We start from the raw sequence: 26,770 nt of genomic DNA, 5'->3' as shown, positions 1-26,770 counted from the left end.
GGCGCGGCTGCTGGATGAGCTGGGCTGGGATAGGGGGTCCTAGGGAGGGGAGGTAAGCGACATTGGGCCGGAAGAGGCGGGTCCTGGAATCTGTTTCCGGTGAATGGAGCCTCCCTGTGCAAATCCCATCAAGGTAACACTCAGGTAACACAATAACACCCAGGGATGGGGGTGCAGTATGCTGTAACCCTGTGTGTGCTGCCTCTGTGCAGTGTGACCCTGTGTGTGCTGCCTCTGTGCAGTGTGACCCTGTGTGTGCTGCCTCTGTGCAGTGTGACCCTGTGTGTGCCTCCTCTGTGCAGTGTGACCCTGTGTGTGTGCAGCCTCTGTGCAGTGTGACCCTGTGTGTGTGCAGCCTCTGTGCAGTGTGACCCTGTGTGTGCAGCCTCTGTGCAGTGTGACCCTGTGTGTGTGCCGCCTCTGTGCAGTGTGACCCTGTGTGTGCAGCCTCTGTGCAGTGTGACCCTGTCTGTGCGGTGTGACCCTGTGTGTGCGCCGCCTCTGTGCGGTGTGACCCTGTGTGTGCCGCCTCTGTGCGGTGTGACCCTGTGTGTGCCGCCTCTGTGCGGTGTGACCCTGTGTGTGCCGCCTCTGTGCGGTGTGACCCTGTGTGTGCCGCCTTTGTGCGGTGTGACCCTGTGTGTGCAGTGTGACCCTGTGTGTGCTGCCTCTGTGCAGTGTGACCCTGTGTGTGCCGCCTCTGTGCGGTGTGACCCTGTGTGTGCTGCCTCTGTGCAGTGTGACCCTGTGTGTGTGCAGCCTCTGTGCAGTGTGACCCTGTGTGTGCCGCCTCTGTGCAGTGTGACCCTGTGTGTGCAGCCTCTGTGCAGTGTGACCCTGTGTGTGTGCTGCCTCTGTGCAGTGTGACCCTGTGTGTGCCGCCTCTGTGCAGTGTGACCCTGTGTGTGCAGCCTCTGTGCAGTGTGACCCTGTCTGTGCGGTGTGACCCTGTGTGTGCCGCCTCTGTGCGGTGTGACCCTGTGTGTGCCGCCTCTGTGCGGTGTGACCCTGTGTGTGCCGCCTCTGTGCGGTGTGACCCTGTGTGTGCCGCCTCTGTGCGGTGTGACCCTGTGTGTGCCGCCTCTGTGCGGTGTGACCCTGTGTGTGCCGCCTCTGTGCGGTGTGACCCTGTGTGTGCCTCCTCTGTGCGGTGTGACCCTGTGTGTGCCGCCTCTGTGCGGTGTGACCCTGTGTGTGCCGCCTCTGTGCGGTGTGACCCTGTGTGTGCCGCCTTTGTGCGGTGTGACCCTGTGTGTGCAGTGTGACCCTGTGTGTGCTGCCTCTGTGCAGTGTGACCCTGTGTGTGCAGTGTGTCCCTGTGTGTGCAGCCTCTGTGCGGTGTGACCCTGTGTGTGCCGCCTCTGTGCGGTGTGACCCTGTGTGTGCCGCCTCTGTGCGGTGTGACCCTGTGTGTGCCGCCTCTGTGCGATGTGACCCTGTGTGTGCCGCCTCTGTGCGGTATGACCCTGTGTGTGCCTCCTCTGTGCGGTATGACCCTGTGTGTGCCTCCTCTGTGCGGTGTTACCCTGTGTGTGCCGCCTCTGTGCGATGTGACCCTGTGTGTGCCTCCTCTGTGCGGTGTTACCCTGTGTGTGCCGCCTCTGTGCGGTATGACCCTGTGTGTGCCTCCTCTGTGCGGTGTGACCCTGTGTGTGCGCCGCCTCTGTGCGGTGTGACCCTGTGTGTGCCGCCTCTGTGCGGTGGGACCCTGTGTGTGCCGCCTCTGTGCGGTGTGACCCTGTGTTTGCCGCCTCTGTGCGGTGTGACCCTGTGTGTGCCGCCTCTGTGCGGTGTGACCCTGTGTGTGCAGCCTCTGTGCGGTGTGACCCTGTGTGTGCAGTGTGACCCTGTGTGTGCCGCCTCTGTGCGCTGTGACCCTGTGTGTGCCTCCTCTGTGCGCTGTCACCCTGTGTGTGTACAGCCTCTGTGCGGTGTGACCCTGTGTGTGCAGTGTGACCCTGTCTGTGCGTTGTGACCCTGTGTGTGCCGCCTCTGTGCGGTGTGACCCTGTGTGTGCTGATAGAGTGCAGGGTAACTGTGACAGCATGGACCTCTTATGCCACCCTGTCTGTTGTGTTGCTGGGGACCAGCTGGGCTTGTCTTGCCACCGTCCCCTTATCTTTATCCGAAATGCACCCTCTAACCGCAGTAGGAGGAGCTTATACTGCTGCCACCACTGGGCTCCTTAGCGGCACCTAGAACCTCGTCCTTCTGGGTAACTCTCGCTGCTAGTATACCCCCTCACTGGAAACCTGGGCTTGTACCCCTGACCTCTTACCTTTAGATCAGAGTGCTGTGGATGGTTCCTACTGGCCTATCACACTGACCAGCGCTACAGGGTAGCGAGCAGAGCGTTGGTAACACAGTGGCCTAGTGGTTAGCACTTCCGCCTCACAGCACTGGGGTCATGAGTTCGATTCCCGACCATGGCCTTATCTGTGTGGAGTTTGTATGTTCTCCCTGTGTTTGTGTGGGTTTCCTCCGGGTGCTCCGGTTTCCTCCCACACTCCAAAAACATACTGATAGTTTAATTGGCTGCTATCAAAATTGACCATAGTCTCTGTCTGTCTGTCTCCCTCTGTGTCTGTGTGTGAGTGTGTGTGTCTATATTAGGGAATTTAGACTGTAAGCTCCAATGGGGCAGGGACTGATGTGAATGAGTTCTCTGTACAGCGCTACGGAATTAGTGGCGCTATATAAATAAATGATGATGATGATGGTACTGGATGCTGGGTACCAACCTCAGAACAGTCGGATAACGTATTAGATAGGCGTCAAAGCAGGATCTTAAGCAGTGATATTTATTAGCTCAAGTGTCCTAATAAGGACAGTTATATACACTAGTTTAAGGTACTAGGGGTCTCCAGAAGTACAGATGGAAATATACTACATTACATGGTCAAACAGTCCACTTTTTATACAGATTTACAGATACCCTGATAGGAGGTAATCCCCTCTACATTCATCTGTGATCACTTGCATCCTGAGTCTTATACACATAGGAAGTCTACCAGCCATTCTAATTACTCCCCCTGTGCTTTCAGACCCAACAGACGTGTTGGTCCCTCAGAGATGAAAAGGTCTAATTAACATGAGATTTCCTGTTACCAGACAGTTGCAAAAACACATTCCCTCCACTCAGATGCTTACTTGGGATTCCTATAGAAAAGTTACAAAACCCAAACATGACATACTGTCTCCAAAATCAATACTTTTCTATGCAGGCACCAATATATATATATATATATATATATATATATATATATATATATATATATATATATATATATAAAGTAAATTTGTAATGATGTAAATTGGCGCCTGCAACACTAGTTGAAATATATTTGTACAATTCATATTTCTACGTGATCCAGCCACACTACCCCCCCGCCTTGCCAATGCGGGCAACCGGCGGGTCATATCACAACTATTTGGCCCCAGGTCCCTCAGTCTCTTGGGGTTACCTGAGATGACCCGGCGGGGGATCTGGCTCTTCAGTCCATCCGCATTACTGTGGGCCTTTTTTTGCTTATGAATGATGTGAAGTCGTAAACCTGAAGTGCAAGGCTTCTGCGCAAGAATCGGCCATTGTCCCCTGAGGTATGTTGTGGCCACTTTAAAGGATTATGATCAGTCATCACAGTAAAATGTCGTCCATACAAATAAGGTTGAAGTTTCTTCACTGCACAAACAATTGGCAAACATTCCTTTTCAATTGTGGCATACCCCAGCTCCTGGTTCAAAAGAGGGTTGGGGGCTGGGGCCAGTTTTGGATTGCCTCTACCTTAGCTGGTTTTGGCTTAACTCTACCTCCCAATACACGATGCCCCAGGAACTGTACCTCTGACCCATTTGACACTTGTCTGATCACCCAATTTTCCCTAACACCTGCCCTACTTGTTCCAGATTATCCTCCCATATCTTACTGAAAATAGAAATGTCTTCTAGGTAAGCCTGAGCTTTGTCCAGCAAATCTACCAAAATGTTTATACAGGGCAAGGGGTAGGCGGCAGACATGGTCCCATTATTCAATCAAAACCGCGTTTCCTTGTCCTTCGTGGGAACCAATACAATGGATTAAGTGGATGGACTGCGCAATGGCTGGATCATACCTAGATCAAGCATCTCCCACACCTCCCTGTGTATGCACTTCTTGGCCTCTGGTGAGACCCGATAAGTGGGTTGCCTAATTGGCCTTTGCTTACTAGTGTCCACATGGTGCATCACGAAAGAAGTCCGGCCAGGCTTCCTACTGAACTTGGTCGCAAAGGGCCAGAGCACTGCCTCAAGTTCCTCTATACCACCTTCACCTCTGGCATCCGCGAGGAGGTCAGGTAGTGGATCACTTCTTGGTTCCTCAGTCGGTAAGCAGCAAACTGCAGCGACTGACTCCACATGCTCGCGGTATGCCTTCAACATATTCACATGGTAGATCCGCTGCCGCCTACTGTCGCTATCAAATGACACCACATAGGTGATGTCACTCAGGCACTTTGAGACCGTGTACGGTCCAGCCCAGGCAGCCTGGAGCTTGTTCTGATGTGTGGGCAACAGAACAAGGACCTTCTGCCTTTCCTCGAACCCTCTGGTGCGCGTGCCCTGATCATACTAAGTCTTCTGTTGAGCCTGCGCTTCTGCTAGGTTAGCCTGCGTGAGCCGCATGAGATTCTCTAACTGATATCCGAGCTTTAACACACACTCCACCCCAGAGACATCCTGGGTGGGTAGCTCACTCAGCAACTGTGTCCCTTGATCGGTTAGGATCTCACTAGGGAACACTACTCTTCTAAATACTCCTAGCAGCGCGTCCGCTACCTTTTCCGCAGTGATGGAGGACAAAGCTACAGCCTCAGAATACCTTGTGGCGTAGACCACCAATGTGAGGATGTCTTTCTTCCCCGATCTACTGGGCACAGGGAGGGGACCTACTATGTCCACAGCTACTCGCTGAAAAGGTTCCCCAATTATTGGTAAGGACCTGAGGGGAACACGAGCACTGGGAGGCCCAAGCCGCTGACACACATCACAGGACTTACAGTAGGCCCGGACGTCATCCAATGTTTCCGTCCAGAAAAAGTTCTGTGTCGGGTGCTTCAGTGTTCGGTTTCTTCCCTGGTGTCCCGCCATAGGGATTTCGTGGGAAACTGACGTCATTTGCGTGCGACAGCCCGTCTATCACCATCTACCTTCCTAGCTACATGGTACAACAACTCTTTATGCCAAAAGTCACACTCCCCACCTCCATCGCTGGAAGGCCGCCGCCAGCCTGGCGCCTCATGCCTTCCATTGAAGGATCAGAGAGCAGAGCTGCCCTGAACTCTTTCCTTCGGCCCTCACTATTGTCTGTCAGGACACGCTGCAGGGTGGTCTAGGGTGGGGTTACTAGGGTCAGTCAAAGGGAGGTCACTGTGGTCAGCTGTACTCGCCGCTGGAGCTGGCATACTACTAGGGGCAGGAGCATCACCAGGCACCCTCACAAGATCAGATGGGTCGGAGACAACATCCTCTGTGTTGCTAGGGGACGTAGTCTTTCCCGAGGCAAAGAGCTGGCTGGTTCCTGAAGAAATAGCAGCTCGAGACTTTTCCTCTGGGCTGGCTGATGCTGTGGTTGCTGGTGATGGCTGTTGTCTAGCAGCTGTGGTCTTTTCCTCTCGCCTGGGTTGTGCAGGTGTAGATCCTGATGAGTGTAGTCTGGCAGCTTGGTTCTGGGTAATAGACTTGAGAAATGCCATCACAATTCCATATGCTTGTCCAAGATAACATAGGTTGGGAGGTCATCCATAATGGCAACATCTCGCAACTCCGGGCCATCTCCCCAGTCCAGCTACACCCTTGCTACAGGCACTTCCTTCTCCAGTTCATCTGCCACAGTAACATTGGTAGTGCGATCCTGCAATACTGGGGCAGGTTCAACAAGATGGGGGCTCATTAAAGTTATTGAGGCCCCTGAAACTCTCAGTCCTTCACCCTGCATGTATCCTACTTGGATGGGATGCAGGTTCCTCCACATGTTTTTGGAGGGTGTTTTGGATCCGCCAAAAATGTGACTCCCTCCACTGAGTCACCTTCAGACACGCCACACTCCATTCGGCTGGCAGGGGTGGAAATGGTCTCTACTGGTTCACCTTTGCAGGTTAAGTAAGTCATCCGGACTCCAAAATTTGGATTAGGGGCAAGGGTCTGGGGTGCTACGTCTTTGGGACAGTTCATACTTAGGTGACTGGTTTTCTCGCAGTTGTTGCACTTCTTCTCCAGCCTGGACTCTGATGTCTCTGATAACTCCCAGGGACAGGGCGGTGCAGTGGCTGACGAGAGGTACCCGGAGGGTTGGATGCTTATGGGAGTGAGTAGAAGAGGAGTGTCCCCCTGATTGTACAGTCCTTTGGAGTTGGCTGTTAACCTGGCGCTTCTGCCAGTGTGGCCTCACTGCCAAATACTGATCCGCCAGCTGGGCAGCTGCTTTCAAGGTGGCTGGCTTCCTGTCTAGCACCCATTCTTTCAACTCCGGTGCGCACCAGCAGTGAAACTGATCTTGGCACATCAAGTCTATTGCCTCCTCCACGGTCTGGGCACCTGCTCCGCGCAACCACTTCCTGACGGACTCCTGCAGCAGGTTGGCAAACTCTACATAGGAAGAAGGTTCTTGGTAAGGTCCTGGAACTTCTGATGATGGTGTACCATTTAATGAGTACTCCACTGTAGGCCTCCACAGCACGTCCTTGCAGTGTGGGCACCAAATGCTTGACCCATTCCTCTCTGGGTACAGTGTGTAGTATGCAGGTCTTCTCAAATACCTGCCAGCGCTCATCAATTTTTCCAACACAGTCCTAAATTTTAGGGCAATGTAGAGATGACAGTCCTGATCCTCTAGGGGGCGCCTCCCTCCTGGCCTGCATGGCTGGCCACCATCCCTCTTGGCGCCATGCCTCAATGACCTGTGCCTGCTCAGCTTTCATTGCCTTGTCCACTAAGGCTGCCAGCTGGATCTTTAGCCCTACGCTCATCGTTGGATAGAGGTACTGGTTCTGTGGATACAGTCTGTTGAGAAGAGGGCGCTGCTGTCTGGGGGTCTGGTTCACCTTGTTCCTGGTTTTCAACTGGGCTGCTGCCTTGGCTACTGCCACCATCAATTTCCTCCGCCGGGGTACCATGCTGTAGGTGCCATTCTCTCATTGCTACTCTCATCTCCTCCCTGTTTGGTGAATGACTATATCAATGCCCTTGGCGCTGCACAGTGTCTCAAGATCTGCCCTGGACACATTGGCGTAATCAAACGTCCTGTGAGTTCTCCTAGTGGCAGTTGTTCCTCTCGACTGGTGCAAGAAGAGCCGCCTGGGGTTATCCCACTGCTGCCACCAGAAGTCTGTGATAGGATGGACCTCATATGCCAGCCTGGGGACCGGCTGGGCTTGCTTTGCCACCGTCCCCTTTTCTTTATCCCAAATGCGCCCTCCAACCGCAGTTTGCTGCTGCCACCACTAGGCTCCTTAGCGGCACCTAGAACCGCGTCCTTCTGGGTAACTCTTGCTGCTAGTGTACCCCATCACTGGGCACCTGGGCTGGTACCCCTGACCGCTTGCCTTCCGATCAGGGTTGCTGGGGATGGTTTCCTATGGCCTATCACACTGACCAGAGCTGCAGGATAGCGGGCAGAGCATTGGTACTAGATGCTGGGTCCCAACCTCAGAACAGCCGTATAACGGATTAGATTGGGTCTAGTCTGTGGTCACAGGAATTATAGCAGGTATGTAGGTGTCAAAGTGGGTTCTTTAAGTAGTGATGTTTATTAGCTCAGGAAGTCCTGAAAAGAACAGTTAAATCCACTTGTTGAAGGTTCTAGTGGTCTCCAGAAGTTACAGATGGTATAGTGCTGATACATTACATTGTCAAACAATCCGCTTTTTATACCTACACTATATAGACAAAAGTATTCAGATGCTTGACCATTACAGCAACAGGGACTGTAATGACATTATATTCAAATACACATACTGTAATATGGAGTTGGTTCCCTTTTGCAGTGATAACAGCTTCCACTCTTCTTGCAGGCTTTCCTCAAGATGTTTGGGTGTTTCTGTGGGAGTTTGTGCCCATTCATTCTGTAGAGCATTTATGAGGTCAGGCACTGATGTTGGACGAGAAGGCCTGGCTCACAATCTCCGTTTCAGTTCATCCCAAAGGTGTTCAATGGGGTTGAGGTCAGAGCTATGTGCGGGCCAGTCAAGTTCTTCTACACCGAACTCATCAAACCATGTTTTTGTAGTCCTTGCTTTGTGCACTGGGGAACAGTCATGTTGGAATAGAAAAGGGCCTTCCCCAAACTGTTGCCACAAAGTTGGAAGCATAGCATTGTCCAAAATGACTTGGTATGCTGAAGCATTAAGATTGCCCTTCACTGAAGATAAGGGGCCTGATGTGATGTGTGGCTTACATGCAGCTGCTCGGCCATAGAAACCCATTCAATTAAGCTCCCTCCGCACAGTTTTTGTGCTTACATTAATGCAAGTGGATTATCGAAATTCTTCAGCTATGGAATCAGCAGAGCATTGGCGACTTTAACGCACCTTAGCAATCGTTGACCCCGCTCTGTGATTTTGTTAAGGCTGCCTCCTGTATTACTATACAGAGGTATATTTACCTGCAATTGACAAGCCAAAGTTAATATGTATAATGCTGTACCAGCAGTGTGATGTATATGATCGATCAGAGCTCAGAAATCAGAGACCACACAGATGTCTGGTGTCCAAAATTGAACTTACTTATTGAATTTTACTTATTCAAAATAGCTCATTTTTATAAACATAATCGCGTCATAATCACGTCAGTGGTAAATAATTAATTACATCAGTGTATAAAATTATTTAAAATTGTAAGTTTTATAGAACTTTGAAAACATAAGCATAAAATATTGTTGCTGTCAGCATGGTGATTTCTGATATTTCTCAATATCCTTTGATTCTTATTATTTCTTTAATCTGGAATTTTTGAGGTTGGCGCACTTCTCGTTTTTTCAGATTTTTTGCAGACTTTCGCTAAAGTAGATGTTTTGCAGTTGTCAGTTTTATCCGGACAGAAAGTTAACACAAAATATCTGAATTTGACTTAAAGAAATAAACCATCTTTAATTGATCTGACAGAAAAACATTATGTTAAAAGCATACATAGCATTATATTTGTTAATACCTTAAAACTTATGTCTGATTAGCTTAGTTTATGATTATAGCTTAAGGGCCCTAAATAATAGGATAACTTTCCCATCATTCTCATATGAACCTAGACCCCACAATTTTACGTGGTCTTCAGCTTCGTGGCTGAGTTGCTGTTGTTCCTAAACGCTTCCACTTTCTAATAATACCACTTACAGTTGACCGTGAAATATCCAGCAGGGATGAAATTTCTTTCTTATTACAAAGGTGGCATCTATCACAGTACCACGCATCCTATCACAGTACCACGCATCCTATCACAGTACCACGCATCCTATCACAGTACCACGCATCCTATCACAGTACCACGCATCCTATCACAGTACCGCGCATCCTATCACAGTACCGCGCATCCTATCACAGTACCGCGCATCCTATCACAGTACCGCGCATCCTATCACAGTACCGCGCATCCTATCACAGTACCGCGCATCCTATCACAGTACCGCGCATCCTATCACAGTACCGCGCATCCTATCACAGTACCACGCATCCTATCACAGTACCACGCATCCTATCACAGTACCACGCACCCTATCACTGTACCACGCACCCTATCACTGTACCACGCACCCTATCACAGTACCACACATCCTATCACACATCCTATCACACATCCTATCACAGTACCACGCATCCTATCACAGTACCGCGCATCCTATCACAGTACCGCGCATCCTATCACAGTACCACGCATCCTATCACAGTACCACGCATCCTATCACAGTACCACGCTTGACGTCACTGACCTCTTCAGAACGACCCATTGTGTATCACAAATATTTGCATACGGAGACTGCATGGCTGGTGCTGGATGTTATACACCTCTGACAAGCAGTCTGATTGAAACACCTCAATTCAATAATTAACAGGTGTGGCCAAATACTTATGTCCATATAGTGTATTTACACAGATACCCTGGCAGGAGGTAATCCAGCCTCCTGCCCCTTTAACCAATCCAGGTGCTTCATGCAGCCTGCACATAACTCAGCCTGGAGGGTTTAACACCTTTTTACATTGCTGCTAGCGGCACCACAAGTTCTGAGGTTTTGTATTGAATGTTTACCATCAGGATATAACATTGCTATAATATTGCATTTAACTTGCAAAATTCACATTCATCGGTGATCACTTGCATATGGAGTCTACCAGCAATTATAATTACCTCCTCCTGTCTTTCAGGCTCAACAGATGTTTTGGTAATTCACTGATGAAAAGGTCTAATTAACAAGCGATTACCTGTCTCCAGACAGTTCAAAAACACATCCCCTCCACTTAGATGCTTACTTGGGACTTCCTAAAGAAAAGTTAAACACATGCATGGTATATTGTCTCAGAAATCAATACATTTCCATATAAACACATTCCAAAATATATTTTTTAAAAAAGTACATCTGCAATGATGTAAATTGGCACCTGCACCACTAATTGAAATAAATTTCTACAATAAATTATTTCTACATGATCTATCCGCAATAATTCTGTGTGTGCCGATACGGTGTGACCCTGTGTGTGCGCCGCTACAGTGCGGTGTGACCCTGTGTGTGCGCCGCTACAGTGCGGTGTGACCCTGTGTGTGCGCCGCTACAGTGCGGTGTGACCCTGTGTGTGCGCCGCTACAGTGCGGTGTGACCCTGTGTGTGCTGGCTTTGTGGAGGTACAGTGTGACGTAACCCTGTGCATCCTAGCATAATTAAGCTCCCCTCTGCACCCTGCTGCTATGTCTGCCATCCAGTTATCTTTCAGACATTCAGTCTGTTGTTGCCAGAGTGGGCGGAGCTTCAAATATCAGGGTTTACTTGGAATTAACCTTAACATGTGAATACTCATATGACTGTATAAATGATTAATCTATATTCTTATTTGAGATGTAACACAAGAGACCTACAGATTTCATGATGAATGCACAATGAGAGTACTCACGGCCAGGAGAGAGAAACTGTATAACATGCACCACAGGGATTTGACATGTGCACAATAAATAGTCCAGATAAGCACTTTCCTGTCATGTTAAATTAACCTTAAAGAAAACAAACACCTGATTGGTTGCAGCAGATTACTGTGCAATTGAACTTCTATACCACATGCACCAACACTGTCTCTCATTACTATAACAGAGGGGAGCGGCATTCTTACATACATATACCACGTACCCAGGAGAATGTGAAGGTCTGCAAGCTGTCTCCACACACTGCAACAACGTCAGGGCCGTAACTAGGGCTGTGCGACAGTGACGACCGCCCAGGGCGCAACGCTGAAGGGGGGCGCAATTTAGGAATATTTTAGGTACATTTGGTTAAAATTGAGGGCTAGGGGGGCGGCATTTGTCTTTCTCGCCCAAGGCGCTAGAATTCTAAGCTACGGCTCTGCACAACGTCTACACACTCCACCCTCTCTCTCCTTCTCCTCCTTCGAAGTTCACTCCATCCACCTATTCTCCTCTCACCACATTCACCTTTGCTGTTATCTATAGTCCCCCAGGCCCTTCCTCCCAATTTCTTGATGACTTTGCAACTTGTCTTTCCGATTTCCTCTCTTCTGATTATCCCACTATTATTATCAAGGATTTTAACATCCCTACCAACTCTTCTATTACTACTGCTGTTTCTAAACTCCTAACTCTCACTTCCTCCTATGGTCTTTCCCATTGGAGAACTTACGCCACCCACTGTGATGGTCATTCTCTGGACCTAGTGTTCCATTTTTGTGACATCTCCAACTTCTCCAATTCTGTCTTCCCCTCCTCTGACCACAATCCTTTACCCTATCTTTACTCCTTGTCCCACCTCCCCTGCCTAAAGTCGCTCGCATGCAGATTCCTCTCATAAGCATTGACAACCATCCTCTTCACATCCTTCCTTGAACCCCACCTCGCTTCCATTTTTTCACTGGCATGCCCCAATGTCGCTGTCTCTATTTACAACTCTACACTCTCTGTTGCCCTTGATACTGCAGCCCCAGCCACCCCACTTCATCTCTGCCAATCTAATCCCCAACTTTGTCACTCCCCACTTACTCGTTTCCTCCAGATCTTTAAATTAATCCTGTCCTCCCACTATTCTGCCCTCTCTTGCTAAAAAAAACTTTCAAATCACTCATCTCCTTCTTGTCCAACAGCCCAAACACCTCTTCCCTACTGTCTTGCCCCCACCTCGACTTTGTAACCTACTTCAAAGACAAAGTTGAATCTATCCACTATAAGTGTTCTCCCCGCCAGTCTCCTCTATAGCTCCCTCTTCCACCCTCTGCTCCTACTCTACTGTAACTGTGTCTGAGATCCTCATCTTCTACAACCTGCCCTCTTACCCCGTTTCCTCTCTCTCAATGCCTGTCGTCATCACCTTGCTCACCTCTTCTGGCATCTTCCCCCTCGCCTTCAAGTTTGCTCTTATTTTCCCTATTTTTCAGACCCATCTTCTCTTCCCAACTATCGCCCTGTATCTCTGCTTCCCTTTGAATACAAGTCTTTTGAGAATTTTACAAGCAAACGTCTGACCTACTTTTTTTTTTATACCCACTCTCTTTTTGACCCCCTCCAGTCTGGCTTCCGTCCCCTTCACTCAACTAAAACTGAAACTTCCCTCATTAAAGTAACAAACAACTTACTCTCAGCTAAGTCTATAGGTCACGTCTCCCTTATCTTACTCCTCGACCTCTCTGCTTCTTTTGACATCATTGATCATTCTCTTCTCCTCAGCAACCTTCACTGGTTTACCTCCTACCTCTCTGCCTGCTCCTTTAGCATCTCTGCTCCAGACTCTTCCTCCCCTCTTCATCTTTCCTTTGGAGTCCCTTCAAGACTCTGTCCTAGGCCCTCTGCTATTCTTTCTCTACACCACCTTTCTCGGTAAACTTATTCAATCATTTGGCCTCCAATACCTCCTCTATGCTGATGACGCGCAAATCTATCTTTCCTCCCCTGAGCTCTCCTACCTTCCTAACCCAAGTATCTCTCTGCTGTCACTCCCTGGATGTCACAGTGCTTCCTGAAACTCAAAATCTCCAAATTCGAGATCATCATCTTTCCTCCAGCCAATGTTGCTGTTCCTACCTATTTGTCCCTCTTAGTTGATAACATAACTCCTGTCACCCACGTCCACTGCCTTGGAGTCACACTTGACTCAGCCCTCAGATTTACCCCTCTATCCAATCCCTCACCCAATCCAGCCATTTTCTTCTCCATATCATCAAAAAAATCCGTTTCTTCCTCTCTCTAGAAGCAAACAAAATCCTGGTTCATTCTCTATTGCAACCTCCTTTTCACTGGCCTTCCTGACTCCAACTTTAATGACCTTCAATCCATCCAGACTGCTGCGGCTTGGCTTATCTTCCTCTCCCATCGCTCATTTACCACTAGCCCTCTGCGTAAATCCCTTCATTGGCTCCCCATCTCTTTCAGTATTCAGTTCAAGCTCCTTACCCCCACTTACACAGCCATTACTAACACTCCTACCCTTACATCTCTTACATTGGTAGAGAGGTACATACCTACCCGGCCGCTCCGCTCTGCCTCTGACCTCCGCCTTAATTCACCTCTCATTACCTCCTCCCATGCTCCTCTCCAAGACTTCTGCCGTGCTGCTACCATTCTTTGGAAGTCCTTACCCTGTCTCACTCGACTCTCCCCCAACCTTCAGTCCCTCAAATGCTCACTCAAAACTCACCTTTTTCAAGCTCGTCTATCCTACCACCTGAAGACCATTCTATCCATCACCTCCTCTTCCTTCGCCTGCCATCTCCATTTTCTCCCAAATGCGAGGACCCAGCGCTGGATAATGTGCAACCTTTCGTTAAAAAACATCCAGTCGCCAGGTCCTCGTATGGCCCTTTAATAGCATCAATTTAACTGTCGCCCTTTAAATTGACGTCAATGTCAGTGACAGTATTTATACTTGGCTGGATTGTTGCCTGTCAGTGTTTTATCAAGTTGGTATTTGCTACATGTCGTCTAGAGACTATTCGCTATCTTCATATTGATAAATCTGTTGTCGGGTTTAATAGTCTCAAAAATAACTACCACCAGTTTGAAGCACCTATTTATCTTACATTAAAATTCCTGCTGATGTGTTATTACAGATGGGTGTATTTTTATTTGAATGTATACTATAAATTATTACTGAGATTGAGAGTATTGTGCAGCCCTTTTGAAGGTCAGAGGTTCCGCCCTGAGCCTCTGGTGTCCCCCCTCCCGGTGTCTGCCCCCGGTGTCCCCCCAGGGCGCCCTGAGTAAAAGACAAAATTATGTGAGAGAGAAATTCCTTATTAAGCTAAAGAATATTTTCATCTCACAAATATCAAACTTGTTATTGGAAAATCTTTTAAACACTTGGAATGCCCACAGAAAACCGTGGAAAAAGGCTCAGATGATGTCACTCGAACACCAGAAATGATGTGTGCGGGTCACCCGTGTTCCAAAACTAACGTGTTTTGCACTGACTACTTATTCAATGATTCCAAGAGGATTTGCATTGAGCATCTCCTATATGCTTTGGTAATGAGGGCAGCATGGTGGGATAGTGGATATATGTATTATATATAGTTATTGGGACAGTGGATTGGTTGCCACACCTCTCCTGCATAGGGACAGGAGAGATCCCAAAGATTCTGCAGGTACACGCTGCTGACAGGGTTACATTCTTGCAGAATGAGACTCCTGGGTTTAACATACACAATTAAGGACGGGCTCTAATGAGGTAATTAGACTAAAGGGAGGAGTTTATTGTTTTTAAACCTGTATTGTTCTATTATGTGGCACAACCGGTGCCAGCTTGCTGGCTGGTAACTAGGCAGGAGGTCTTTGTCTAGCCAGAGCTAGGGTTGCCTGGTATCATCCTGACAAAAGTGCACTGTGTTATTGGTAATGTGAATAATAAAATCACAGTTATTCAAGAAAGAAGTTGTTGTGTCTGTCATCTGCCGAGTGTCCGTATCGCAGTGGTGTTTTTGTGGGATTACAAAAGACAGCGAGATCCTGATGTCCACCCAGTCAACAAATCGTGGTCAGTGAAACATGTTGACTACCACTATGAAGTAACAAACTGTTATAAAGCTGTCCGTTGCAGAGAAAGGGGACATCGTTGTGGAGAGGCAGCAAAAAGCAATAAATCTGTCAACTGCTCAGCAGTTGTTTGTTTTGTAAACCAAAAAAAGTAAAAGTTTTAAAAATTGCTGCTTATTGTAGCGCCACCCCTGCTCATTCACTAAGTTGTGAGTTTGGTGTGGTCCAAACAATAAAAACCCTGTGCAAAGAAGTTTTGCTATTTGTATTTGTGGGGCGCCAAGGGATGCAAGATTCTGCTTCCCTACCCAAACGTCTATGGAAATGTAAGATGTACTAAGAGCCTTGGTGACAATGGTAGCAGCAGGAGAATACCCACCTTCTCCGTGAGGAGATTTCTCAGGGGAAACGAGACTCCAGTTGCACCCACGCTGCAGAAATGAACTTCCTACGACGGTGTGGGAGCATGTATGGTCCACCAACTGAGATGGGCTGAACATCTAGCTCCCTACCTTTCATGGGAAGCCCAGTGTACCTATATAGGCCTGGTCCTCATATGGGGACCAGGCTGGAGACCACTATCCTAGCGTAGATCAGAGTCACCAGCATGGCTGGGGCCCACCGGTATTGTGGCTGGAGACTGTCCAAAGATTTGTCAGTTCGTGCTCAGCTTTCTGAACTAAGTTAAACCCTTGTTGTTGCAGCCAGTAAATAACACTGCGGTCAGGATGATTGAGATTCTGGCTATTGATCGTTGTATTTGAGGTATGGACTGATGGCTCCAAAGGTGGGCAATGCAACCTTCAACCATATGAGGAATTGGCCGCTGTAGTAGATAGATATGGTACCTTGCAGCTTGTGCCCAGACCTCCGTTGCTCACTACAAAGTTTGTGACCGCGATTCTCTTGCTGATCCATGTCTTTGTATAGCAAGTCCTTTATGGTTGGATGCATCTTGCTGATCCTTTAGGGTCTCCTTTAGGAAATGGAAGAATTTGAAAATGTCAATAAAAATGTGTTGGATGGAACAACTATATAACTATAAAGTTTTACATCATATTCAAAGTCTTAGGGCATAAAATCTTCCTTTCTAAATAAAATAGATGTTTTTATTGTCTTTCTTTATTCTGGTCAGACAGGACCATTCCCTATATCCTCTTGTAGAGCTGATTCATTCGGAAAAATATGTAAAAAGAATGGCATTACGTTATATTCTATAAAAGTGACGTTACTTAAACCACACCCATTTATTACTCCTGTGGAAGCGACAGTGATGGAATGTATGGTGATATAACGGTATATAATATGGGGAACAATGCTAGCGACAAAACAGCATTTCCCCTATTGTAGAATATCCTTCAGTGCAGTGTAGCCCCATATCTGCTGTTTGGGTAATGCCCCCCACCCTCTAATGGTTTCTGGCAGAAGTTGGGGTGCGACAATTTGACCGTTATTGTTATTTTGTAGACAGCTGTATCTCCCTCTGTTCCCCCTTGCTGCTGTCCCCTTCTTTGCCTAAGGCCAGTCCCTCACTTTTCTGATGGGGTTTACACCTATCAACCATAACATTTAACCACTGGCAAGTGGAGTGAATAACATTAATTATCTCGTTACAAGGGCTCCTATCCTGGGCTATATTAGGTAACTAGTGAACAGTCAGTCCTGGAAGTAGGAAAAATGGGAAACATCGGATTGACTTGACAAGTGCCAAATTGTGATGTTTAGACGACTGGGTCAGAGCATCTCCAAAACGTCAGCTCTTGTGGGTTGTTCCCTGTATGCAGCGGTTAGTACCTACCAAAAGTGGTCCAAGGAAGGACTACTGGTGAACCGACAACATGGTCATGGGCACCTAACGCTCATAGATGTGCGTGGCAATCAAGGACTAGCCCATCTGGTCCAATCCACAGAAGAGCTAATGTAGCACAAATTGCTGAAAAAGTTAATGCTGGCTATGATAGAAAGGTGTCAGATCACACAGAGCATCGCAGCTTGCTGCGTAGCCGGAGACCGATCAGAGTGCCCCTGCTGACCCCTGTCCACTGCCGACAGTGCCTACAATGGTCGTAAGAGCGCCATAACGACCATGGAGCAATGGAAGATGATGGCCTGGTCTGATGAATCACGTTTTCTATTACATCATGTGGGTGCGTGTGTGCGTCGTTTACCTGGGAAAGAGATGGCAGCCGGCGGAGGCAGTGTGATGCTCTGGGCAATGTTCTGCTGGGAAACCTGGGTCCTGGCATTCATGTGGATGTTACTATGACACGTACCACCTACCTGAACATTGCTGCAGACCAAGTACACCCCTCATGGCATCGGTATTCCCTGATGGCAGTGACCTCTTACAGCAGGATAATGCTCCCTGCCACACTGCAAGACTTGTTCAGGAATGGTTTGAGTAACATAAAGAGTTCAAGGTATTGACTTGGCCCCCAATTTCCCAGCTCTCCATCCAATGGAGCGTCTGTGGGATGTGCTGGAAAAACAAGTCCAAGCCATGGAGGCCCCACCTCACAATTTACAGGACTTAAAGGATCTGCTGCTAACGTCTTGGTGCCAGATACCACAGGACACCTCAGAGGTCTTGTGGAGGTCTTGTTGGGTCAGAGCTGTTTTGGTGGCACGAGGGGGACCTGCATAATATTATTCAAGTGGTTTTAATGTTGTGGCTGATATTTGTAGACCATTGTTGTATATAATGCCATTAATATTTTAAAGATGTTTAATATTTGGGTGAGTGGTGATCGCTCTGACGTATATTTGTCATATTTACTTTGCTATTTCTTTTCAGGCAAATGTCTCTCACATGACTGTTTCCCTGGAAGTCTCTTATTACAGCCGATTTGCTGTCTAAGGTAATATCATAGGTTTTCTTCTTGTTTAATTTGCTACTTGTGTATCCAAGAGCTTACAATCTCCTGTATAATTCTGCACTGTAAATATTTGTCCTGCACAGAAGTGGGTGGGGCCTGTATGGCATAATGATATTTTGTTTTATTTACCATGCCCCCATGTATAGACTGGCAACTAGGAATGTGTGCCAGTTTTTAGTAGTATTGACACTCGCAAAATGGCCAACACAAATTACCCTGCTCCTCATGTAGGCTCAAATCATTGTACAAGACTTTGGGATTAATTTCAGTCATCTGTATGCCTTTCTATATGATTGCTGTACTAGGAAACACACAATGTATAGGTGTGCTTAGATTCTCTATAGATGAACCCTCTTACTGCCATGTGTCTTGTTCTTTCTTCAGTCATAGGAAGACACCATGAGTGAGCAGATGGAAGGAACACACATGTGGGATCCTCCAGGCTCCGATGACGACGAAGATTGTCAAATACCTTATACAGGTAGGGAGAGGAAAGAAGGGTGGGGAGATGAGTGACAGGGTAACTGAAAGATGGGCAAAGAGAGGTGTTAGTGGACAGGTGAGAGAAGGGAAGGGAGAGGTGAGAAGGGCAGGGAAAGATGGGAGAAGGGCAAGGAGAGGTGTTAGGGGAGAAGTGAGAGAAGGGCAAGGAGAGGTGTTGACAAGTGAGAGAAGGGCAGGGAAAGGTGTTGACAAGTGAGAGAAGGGCAGGGAGAGGTGTTAGGGGACAGGTGAGAGAAGGGCAGGGAGAGGTGTTGGGGACAGGTGATAGAAGGGCAGGGAGAGGTGTTAGGGGACAAGTGAGAGAAGGGCAGGGAGAGGTGTTAGTGGACAGGTGAGAGAAGGGCGTGGAGAGGTGAGAGAAGGAGAGGTGAGAGAAGGGCAGAGAGAGATGTTAGTGGAGAGGTGAGAGAAGGCAGGGAGAGGTGAAGGAAGGGCAGGGAGAGGTGAAGGAAGGGCAGGGAGAGGTGAAGGAAGGGCAGGGAGAGGTGTTAGTGGAGAGGTGATAGGGGAGAGAAGGGCAGAGAGAGATGTTAGTGGAGAGGTGAGAGAAGGGCAGGGAGAGGTGAGAAGGGCAGGGAAAGGTGGGAGAAGGGCAAGGAGAGGTGTTAGGGGAGAGGTGAGAGAAGGGCAGGGAGAGGTGTTAGGGGACAGGTGAGAGAAGGGCAGGGAGAGGTGTTAGGGGACAGGTGATAGAAGGGCAGGGAGAGGTGTTAGGGGACAATTGAGAGAAGGGCAAGGAGAGGTGTTAGGGGACAGGTGAGAGAAGGGCAGGGAGAGGTGTTAGGGGACAGGTGATAGAAGGGCAAGGAGAGGTGTTAGGGGACAGGTGAGAGAAGGGCAGGGAGAGGTGTTAGGGGACAGGTGATAGAAGGGCAGGGAGAGGTGTTAGTGGACAGATGAGAGAAGGGCAGGGAGAGGTGTTAGTGTAGAGGTGGGAGAGGTGATAGGGGAGAGGTGAGAGAAGGGCAGAGAGAGATGTTAGTGGAGAGGTGAGAGAAGGCAGGGAGAGGTGATAGGGGAGAGGTGAAGGAAGGGCAGGGAGAGGTGTTAGTGGAGAGGTGAGAGAAGGCAGGGAGAGGTGATAGGAGAGAGGTGAGAGAAGGGCATAGAGAGGTGATAGGAGAGAGGTGAGAGAAGGGCAGAGAGAGGTTAGTGGAGAGGTGAGAGAAGGGTAGGGAGAGGTGTTAGTGGACAGGTGAGAGAAGGGCAGGGAGAGGTGTTAGTGTAGAGGTGGGAGAGGTGATAGGGGAGAGGTGAGGGAAGGGCAGGGAGATGTGTTAGTGGAGAGGTGAGAAGGCAGGGAGAGGTGTTAGGGGAGAAGGGCAGGGAGATGTGTTAGTGGAGAGGTGAGAAGGCAGGGAGAGGTGTTAGGGGAGAAGGGCGGGGAGAGGTGAGAGAAGGGCAGGGAGAGGTGAGAGAAGGGCAGGGAGAGGTGTTAGTGGAGAAATGTGCTGGTAGAATGTTTGTGATTAATTATTAATGACCATGAATTAGCATTTGGGCAGTAAGGTGACAATAAAATGTCAAATAATATATTTTGCCATTCTGTGCTTTTTCTAGTACTTGAAATTTCTTTTTTTCTGTCACACAGAGGCTTTTGGCCCGATGAATGGCACTGAAGATGGGAACACTTTATACATACAGCAGTGTGGGGTCTTATTAGACTGTCATGATGATGATGATGACATTTCCCAATCTGCTCCAGGCGAGGAGAGTGAGGAAAGTTTTTTTGAGTCCGAGAAGAAAGACAGCCCACCCTGCAGCGTACCTGTGAGGCCCGGCCCCAGCAGTAAGGGTCCAAGCAAGCTCTCCAACATCATTGCTCATCTCCAGAATCTGGCCAGTGAGCGGGAGTCTTCTCGCAGAGAGTCAGAGATGGAAGAAGACGTAGGATTTCAGATGGCGGAGAGCTCTTACGCATTTGCTAACGAGGAAATTCCCTTTGAAGGTCATGGAGAGAATTTGGCCTCGCCTAGAGGCCGCTCTCACTCCTCAGACCAGCGCTTAAAGGCATTTAAGGCCATTAAAATCTTGCAGGACACTGACTCAAAAGAGAAAAAGTATATTTGTGTTGAGTGTGGGAAAACCAGCCGGTATAAATCAGCATATCTGCGGCACAAGAGGACCCACACGGGGGAGAAGCCCTTCAGCTGTACAGATTGTGGAAAGTGCTTTCGAAGAAGCTCCCAATTGGTGACACATCGGAGAATTCACACCGGGGAGAAGCCCTACACTTGCCTACGCTGTGGTAAGAGCTTCAGCTGCAATTCCACCCTGGTCACCCACCAGAGGACCCATACTGGGGAGAAACCCTACACCTGCATTGAGTGTGGTAAAGGCTTTATCCACAGCTCTGATTATAACCGTCACCACAGAGTCCACCGTGGAGAGAAACGCTACACCTGCAAGGATTGCGGCAAGAGTTTCAGCCAGAGCTCTTACCTGGTCATCCATCAGCGGATCCACACGGGCGAGAAACCATTTGTGTGTAACGAATGTGGGAAGTGTTTCAGCCGCAACTCCTCGCTGGTGACACATCAGAGGGTGCACACGGGCGAGCGGCCCTATACCTGCGCTGAATGTGGAAAGAGCTTCCGCCAAAGTTCCCACCTCCTTATCCACCAGAGGACCCACACTCCGGACAGTCACCTAGCACTACGCGCCATGATGTGAGAGCTTTGAACAGTGTTACTGGTGCAGCCGGTGGCTCCAAGGACTTATTTGTTCTAACGGGCCACCCCCTTCCAAAGATAGTGATAATATAGGAATGAAGAAACTCCCGCAATTCTCCACCCGCTGAGGGCTAAACCCACCTCATAGACAAGCTGAGGTCCTGGACTTCTTGGTTCTAATAGAGAAGCACAGATACCAAGTAATTGCCATTCTACCCCCTGTAGTGTTCAAACCGCACAGTGGAAAAAACAGAACCTTTGTGTCCCCCTCCCTTAACCTTCTGGCACTGTCTATTTATACACGATGGTTAGGGGTGAAGGTTGCGCCCATTGCGGTCTCTGTTAGAGAGTCATGGGTGGTGTTTTAGGCTCTGTAGTCCTGATTGCATGCCTCTATCTCAGTCAAGAGCGATCTGTTCTGTGTACCATGTCTAATATGTTTATTTTTCTTTTAAAGTTTGTTAAATGAGTGTGTGCTGCTTTCTGTCTCTACACGGTATTATTGTGCCCCGAGCACACACGTGAGAGTTGGAGTAACATGAGAGCTAATCATACGTGTGTAATCATAAAGGGATCAGGAGATAGAGCTCACTCACACCAAATACACCTCTATGCCGCCTCCGGCTGTGACAGGAACTAATGTGTAACATTCATGTTCCTTTTACTATGATGGAATTTATGCTTCTGATACAACGGGGCTCAGTTACAAGTGAAAAAATACTTCCCCGCAGCAACCTTAATTGCGCCTATCTGTCTGCCTCGCACTTTAATTCAACTTTGAAAAACGCTGCTATAAAAACACCTGAATTCGCGGGTCCAGATGAAACGCCGCATTGGGCTAAACGTTAATTCCAGCCCAATACCACTCAAGGGCCAGTCCCTTCATTCAGGTCTCTTAAAATAGGTTATTGTCTCTAAATCATGAGGACATTACATGTGTCACTACTGTGCGTGTGAATTTATTACATTAATATGTCCCACTGGCAGTGCAAGCTGAGCCAGATCTCTACACCTCCCCTAGAAATGTACCCCATGAATCTTATAGAAATATCTTGTGCCGCACGTGACCCTTGTTTTGGAATGTGAGCGTAAAGAGTGATTATTAATTCTTTTTTCCCGTGATGGACATATATGCTGGGGATAGATGCAGTGATGCTAGAAAGACTGTGAACTCTTTAGAATTGTCTGAATTGCTGCATAAATGTGACCTTAAATGTGCTCAGATCTTCATCAAAGTCATAAACAAGATAGACCACCAAATAAATCAAATAACACACAAGGATATACTTTTTTCTTTATTTATTGATCAAAAATGTTCCATTTAATTTCTTTGCCGGAAAAAGTATGTGAACCGATGCTCTCAGTTACTGGAGCAGCAATGACTTCTATCAAACACTTATGGTAATTGTTGATCATTCCTGCACTTCAGCTAGGAGGAATTGTGGCCCTGTGGTCCTTACAACACTGCTTCAACTCATGGATTCCGGTGGGCTTTCATTCAACGCCCCCACCTCAGGTCCAGCCATTACATTTTGATTGGATTGAGGCCTGGGCTTTGAATCGGCCATTCCAAAACTACTTCTGCTACAATTGTTTTGTTTGTAGACTGACTTGTGTGTTTAGGGTTGTCCTGCTACAAGACCCACCTTTTGTTGAGCTTTAGTTCAAGGGCGGATAGACTGACTTTCTCCTGTAGAATTTGCTGGCACAATCCAGAATTCATAGTTCCATCAATGATGGCAATCCCACGTGGCCCAGTGGCAGCAAAACCGCACCAAACCATGATCCTGCCTCCACCGCGTTTCGCAGTTGAGATGAGGATCTGATGTCGGAATGCAGTGTTTGGATTTCTCTAAACTTAACTATTCTCATTTGAGCCAAAAAGTTCTATTTTAAACTCGAGAGAACATTTTTCCAGTACTCTTCTGGCTCATCCAGGGGGTCTTTAGCAAACGTTAAACGGACAGCAATGTTATTCTTGGTGAGTATTGGTTTCCTCCCATGTACACTATTCTTGTTGGTGGACTTATGAACACTGATATTAACCTGTACAAGAAAGGCCTGTACATCCATGGATGTTACCCTGGGGTTCTTTGTAATCTCCCGGGATATTATATGCCTTGCTCTTGGAGTAACAATGGTGTTGAATTTCCTCCATTTGTGCATTACCTGACAATGGACTGGTGAAGTCCACAATCTTTAGAAATAATTTTGTAACCTTTTTTCAGCCTGATGAGCATGGATAACTCTTTCAGAGGTCCTCAGAAACCTGCTTTGAATGAGGCAATGAGGCATGGCATGTGTTCAGAACCTGTGTAATGAAGATCAGTCTTCAGTAGGGAACATTTAGGTTTATGATGTGTAAATAAGGCAGGGCCACCCAAACTCACACTGAATTGTCATCCCATTGATTGACACTCCTGACTACTTATCCCCTTAACTGAACTGATAAGTCTAGAGGTTCACAAACTATTTCCAACAAAGTTAATGTTGGATCAATAAATTAATGAAAAAGTATATCCTGGATGCATTTAAGGTTACATTTATGCAGAAATTCAGAAAATTGTAAAGGATTCACTGGAAGGACAAGGTCGCGGCACGTGCGTCCTCTACAACAGACAGCGGACACTCGTCCATTATTATTGTATCATTAAAAATATGAAACCTTCGTGAATCAGAAACCATTTATATAAGATAATCAATGAAATGTAATAGAATCAATAGAGCTCATCTTAGAACCTCCATCAATGCAGGACAGAAGGTTTCACCAAACTCTAATAAGCATATAATACTTACGTTGTGCACGGTAGACAAAATATCTTTATGATGACCAAAGTGGATAACAATCATTGTTCATAAAGAGTCTATACGAAAGTTCCAAGTGAGGGTATAAAATGTATTTGTTTATCGTCCAAACATTCCATAAATTAGCCCAAAAAGTGGTCACTCCCAGGTCTTGGTGCTTAAACTCAGCAGTGCATGTTGTTACCTTGTTCTGGAGAGTGTCAGTAATACCATTCTCAGCCCACAATCTCCGAAATGTTGTAACATCATGTACGGCTGAGTGTAAGCTCTGAAGACCCGGGAGTGGGCAATTTTTGGACTATTATGTAGATATATCAAGCTAATTTATTTAGTATGTTCTGGTGCAACAGGGTTGTTTATTGTGCTATATATATATATATATATATAGTACATCATATATAAAATATTCTACGTTTTTCCTAATCCACGTTAAAGGACAGCATTGTATATTTCTCGGTGTATATGTGTAGGTGATTATAACATATATCTCAGTAATCTGTTTCTTTACACATAATAACTTATTAGCCTTTATTTATAAAGCTCTGACATTCTACCCAGCACTGTACATAGAGGGGAACATAATACAAATTTCAAACAATGACATGAACCAGAAAGTAGAGATGGGCCCTAATCAGAGGAGCCTTTAATCCAACAGTTACAGGGGACACTTGATACATAAGGTAACATAAAAAACTCAACTCTCCATTGTCTTTAAGCTGCTGTCAGTGTGTGGGGTAGTTCAGTTTGTGATGAGTGATCAGTGTTGCTGTCAGTGTGTGGGGTGGTTCAGTTTGTGATAAGCGAGCAGTGTTGCTGTCAGTGTGTGGGGTAGTTCAGTTTGTGATAAGCGAGCAGTGTTGCTGTCAGTGTGTGGGGTGGTTCAGTTTGTGATAAGCGAGCAGTGTTGCTGTCAGTGTGTGGGGTAGTTCAGTTTGTGATAAGCGAGCAGTGTTGCTGTCAGTGTGTGGGGTGGTTCAGTTTGTGATAAGCGAGCAGTGTTGCCGTCAGTGTCTGGGGTAGTTTAGTCTGGTGGTGATAGAGCAGATTAGTGAATTAAGAGCTATGAGTACTTTTCTGGACAATGTTGGAGGCTCCTCTCACTCTAGTGTAGTAATATTTCTTTATAATATTTACTAAAAAACACAATATTCTCTCCCCAACTCACGTTATTGTGGGTAACAATGTTGGAAAATTCTGTTTGTTATTCGACCATATGCAGGTTAAACCTGTGTTATACTCATATGCTTATTACACGCTAATGCCTGAGAAGGTAAATAAGGGTAAATGTATAAAGCTGCGGGTATGAAAAGTGGGGATGTTGACTATAGCAACCAATTAGATTCTAGTTATCATTTATTTAGTACATTCTACAAAATGACAGCTAGAATCTGATTGGTTGCTATAGGCAACATCGCTTTTTCAAAACCGCTGCTTGGTAAATTTATCCTTTAAGTGTGAATGGTAAAAATAGTGTAGACGAGACAGGGACAGGGAGAGCTGCAAGTAAGGTGGAGGTTAGAGAAGGGCAGGGAGAGCTTACAAGTAATGGGGTAAGAGAAGGGCAGGGAGAGCTACAAGTAATGAGGTGAGAAGGGCAGGGAGAGCAACAAGGTAATGAGGTGAGAGAAGGACAGATAGCTGCAAGTAGGGTGGAGGTGAGAAGGGCAGGGAGAGCTACAAGTAATGAGGTGAGAAGGGCAGGGAGAGCTGCAAGTAAGGTGGAGGTGAGAGAAGGGCAGGGAGAGCTACAAGTAATGAGGTGAGATAAGGACAGAGCTGCAAGTAGGGTGGAGGTGAGAAGGGCAGGGAGAGCTGCAAGTAAGGAGGTGAGAGAAGGGCAGGGAGAGCTACAAGTAAGGAGGTGAGAGAAGGGCAGAGAGAGCGGCAAGTAAGGTGGAGATGAGAGAAGGGCAGAGAGAGCGGCAAGTAATGAGGTGAGAGAAGGGCAGGGAGAGCTATAAGTAAGGAGGTGAGAGAAGGGCAGGGAGAGCTGCAAGTAAAGTGGAGGTGAGAGAAGGGCAGAGAGAGCGGCAAGTAAGGTTAGATGAGAGAACGGCAGTGAGAGCTGCAAGTAATGAGGTGAGAGAAGGGCAGGGAGAGCTGCAAGTAATGAGATGAGAGAAGGGCAGGGAGAGCTACAAGTAAAGTGGAGGTGAGAGAAGGGCAGGGAGAGCTGCAAGTAATGAGATGAGAGAAGGGCAGGGAGAGCTACAAGTAATGAGGTGAGATAAGGACAGAGCTGCAAGTAAGGAGGTGAGAGAAGGGCAGGGAGAGCTACAAGTAAGGAGGTGAGAGAAGGGCAGGGAGAGCTATAAGTAAGGAGGTGAGAGAAAGGCAGAGAGAGCGGCAAGTAAGGTGGAGATGAGAGAAGGGCAGAGAGAGCGGCAAGTAATGAGGTGAGAGAAGGGCAGGGAGAGCTATAAGTAAGGAGGTGAGAGAAGGGCAGGGAGAGCTGCAAGTAAAGTGGAGGTGAGAGAAGGGCAGAGAGAGCGGCAAGTAAGGTTAGATGAGAGAACGGCAGTGAGAGCTGCAAGTAATGAGGTGAGAGAAGGGCAGGGAGAGCTGCAAGTAATGAGATGAGAGAAGGGCAGGGAGAGCTACAAGTAAAGTGGAGGTGAGAGAAGGGCAGGGAGAGCTGCAAGTAATGAGATGAGAGAAGGGCAGGGAGAGCTACAAGTAAAGTGGAGGTGAGAGAAGGGCAGGGAGAGC

At 47.5% G+C, this 26,770-nt stretch overlaps 1 protein-coding gene across 2 annotated transcripts; it reads left to right on the top strand.

Moving 5' to 3' along the window:
- Positions 1-31: 31 nt before the first annotated feature.
- Positions 32-21,726, top strand: LOC142159415 (uncharacterized). 2 transcript variants are annotated; one of them, XM_075214292.1, is made up of 4 exons: positions 32-133; positions 17,999-18,062; positions 18,465-18,561; positions 20,176-21,726. In XM_075214292.1, the coding sequence occupies exons 3-4, from the start codon at positions 18,480-18,482 to the stop codon at positions 21,255-21,257; spliced, it is 1,164 nt and encodes a 387-aa protein (XP_075070393.1). In that variant the 5' UTR covers positions 32-133; positions 17,999-18,062; positions 18,465-18,479; the 3' UTR covers positions 21,258-21,726. The 2 variants fall into 2 exon arrangements, with proteins under 2 accessions (XP_075070393.1, XP_075070392.1); XM_075214291.1 differs by having other exon boundaries at positions 47-144.
- Positions 21,727-26,770: the final 5,044 nt, after the last annotated feature.

Source organism: Mixophyes fleayi, chromosome 5, assembly GCF_038048845.1.
Source record: "Mixophyes fleayi isolate aMixFle1 chromosome 5, aMixFle1.hap1, whole genome shotgun sequence".
Classification (NCBI taxonomy): Eukaryota; Metazoa; Chordata; class Amphibia; order Anura; family Limnodynastidae; genus Mixophyes; species Mixophyes fleayi.
The sequence above is the reverse complement of the archived record's forward strand: the minus strand, read 5'-3'. Positions and strand labels throughout refer to the sequence as shown.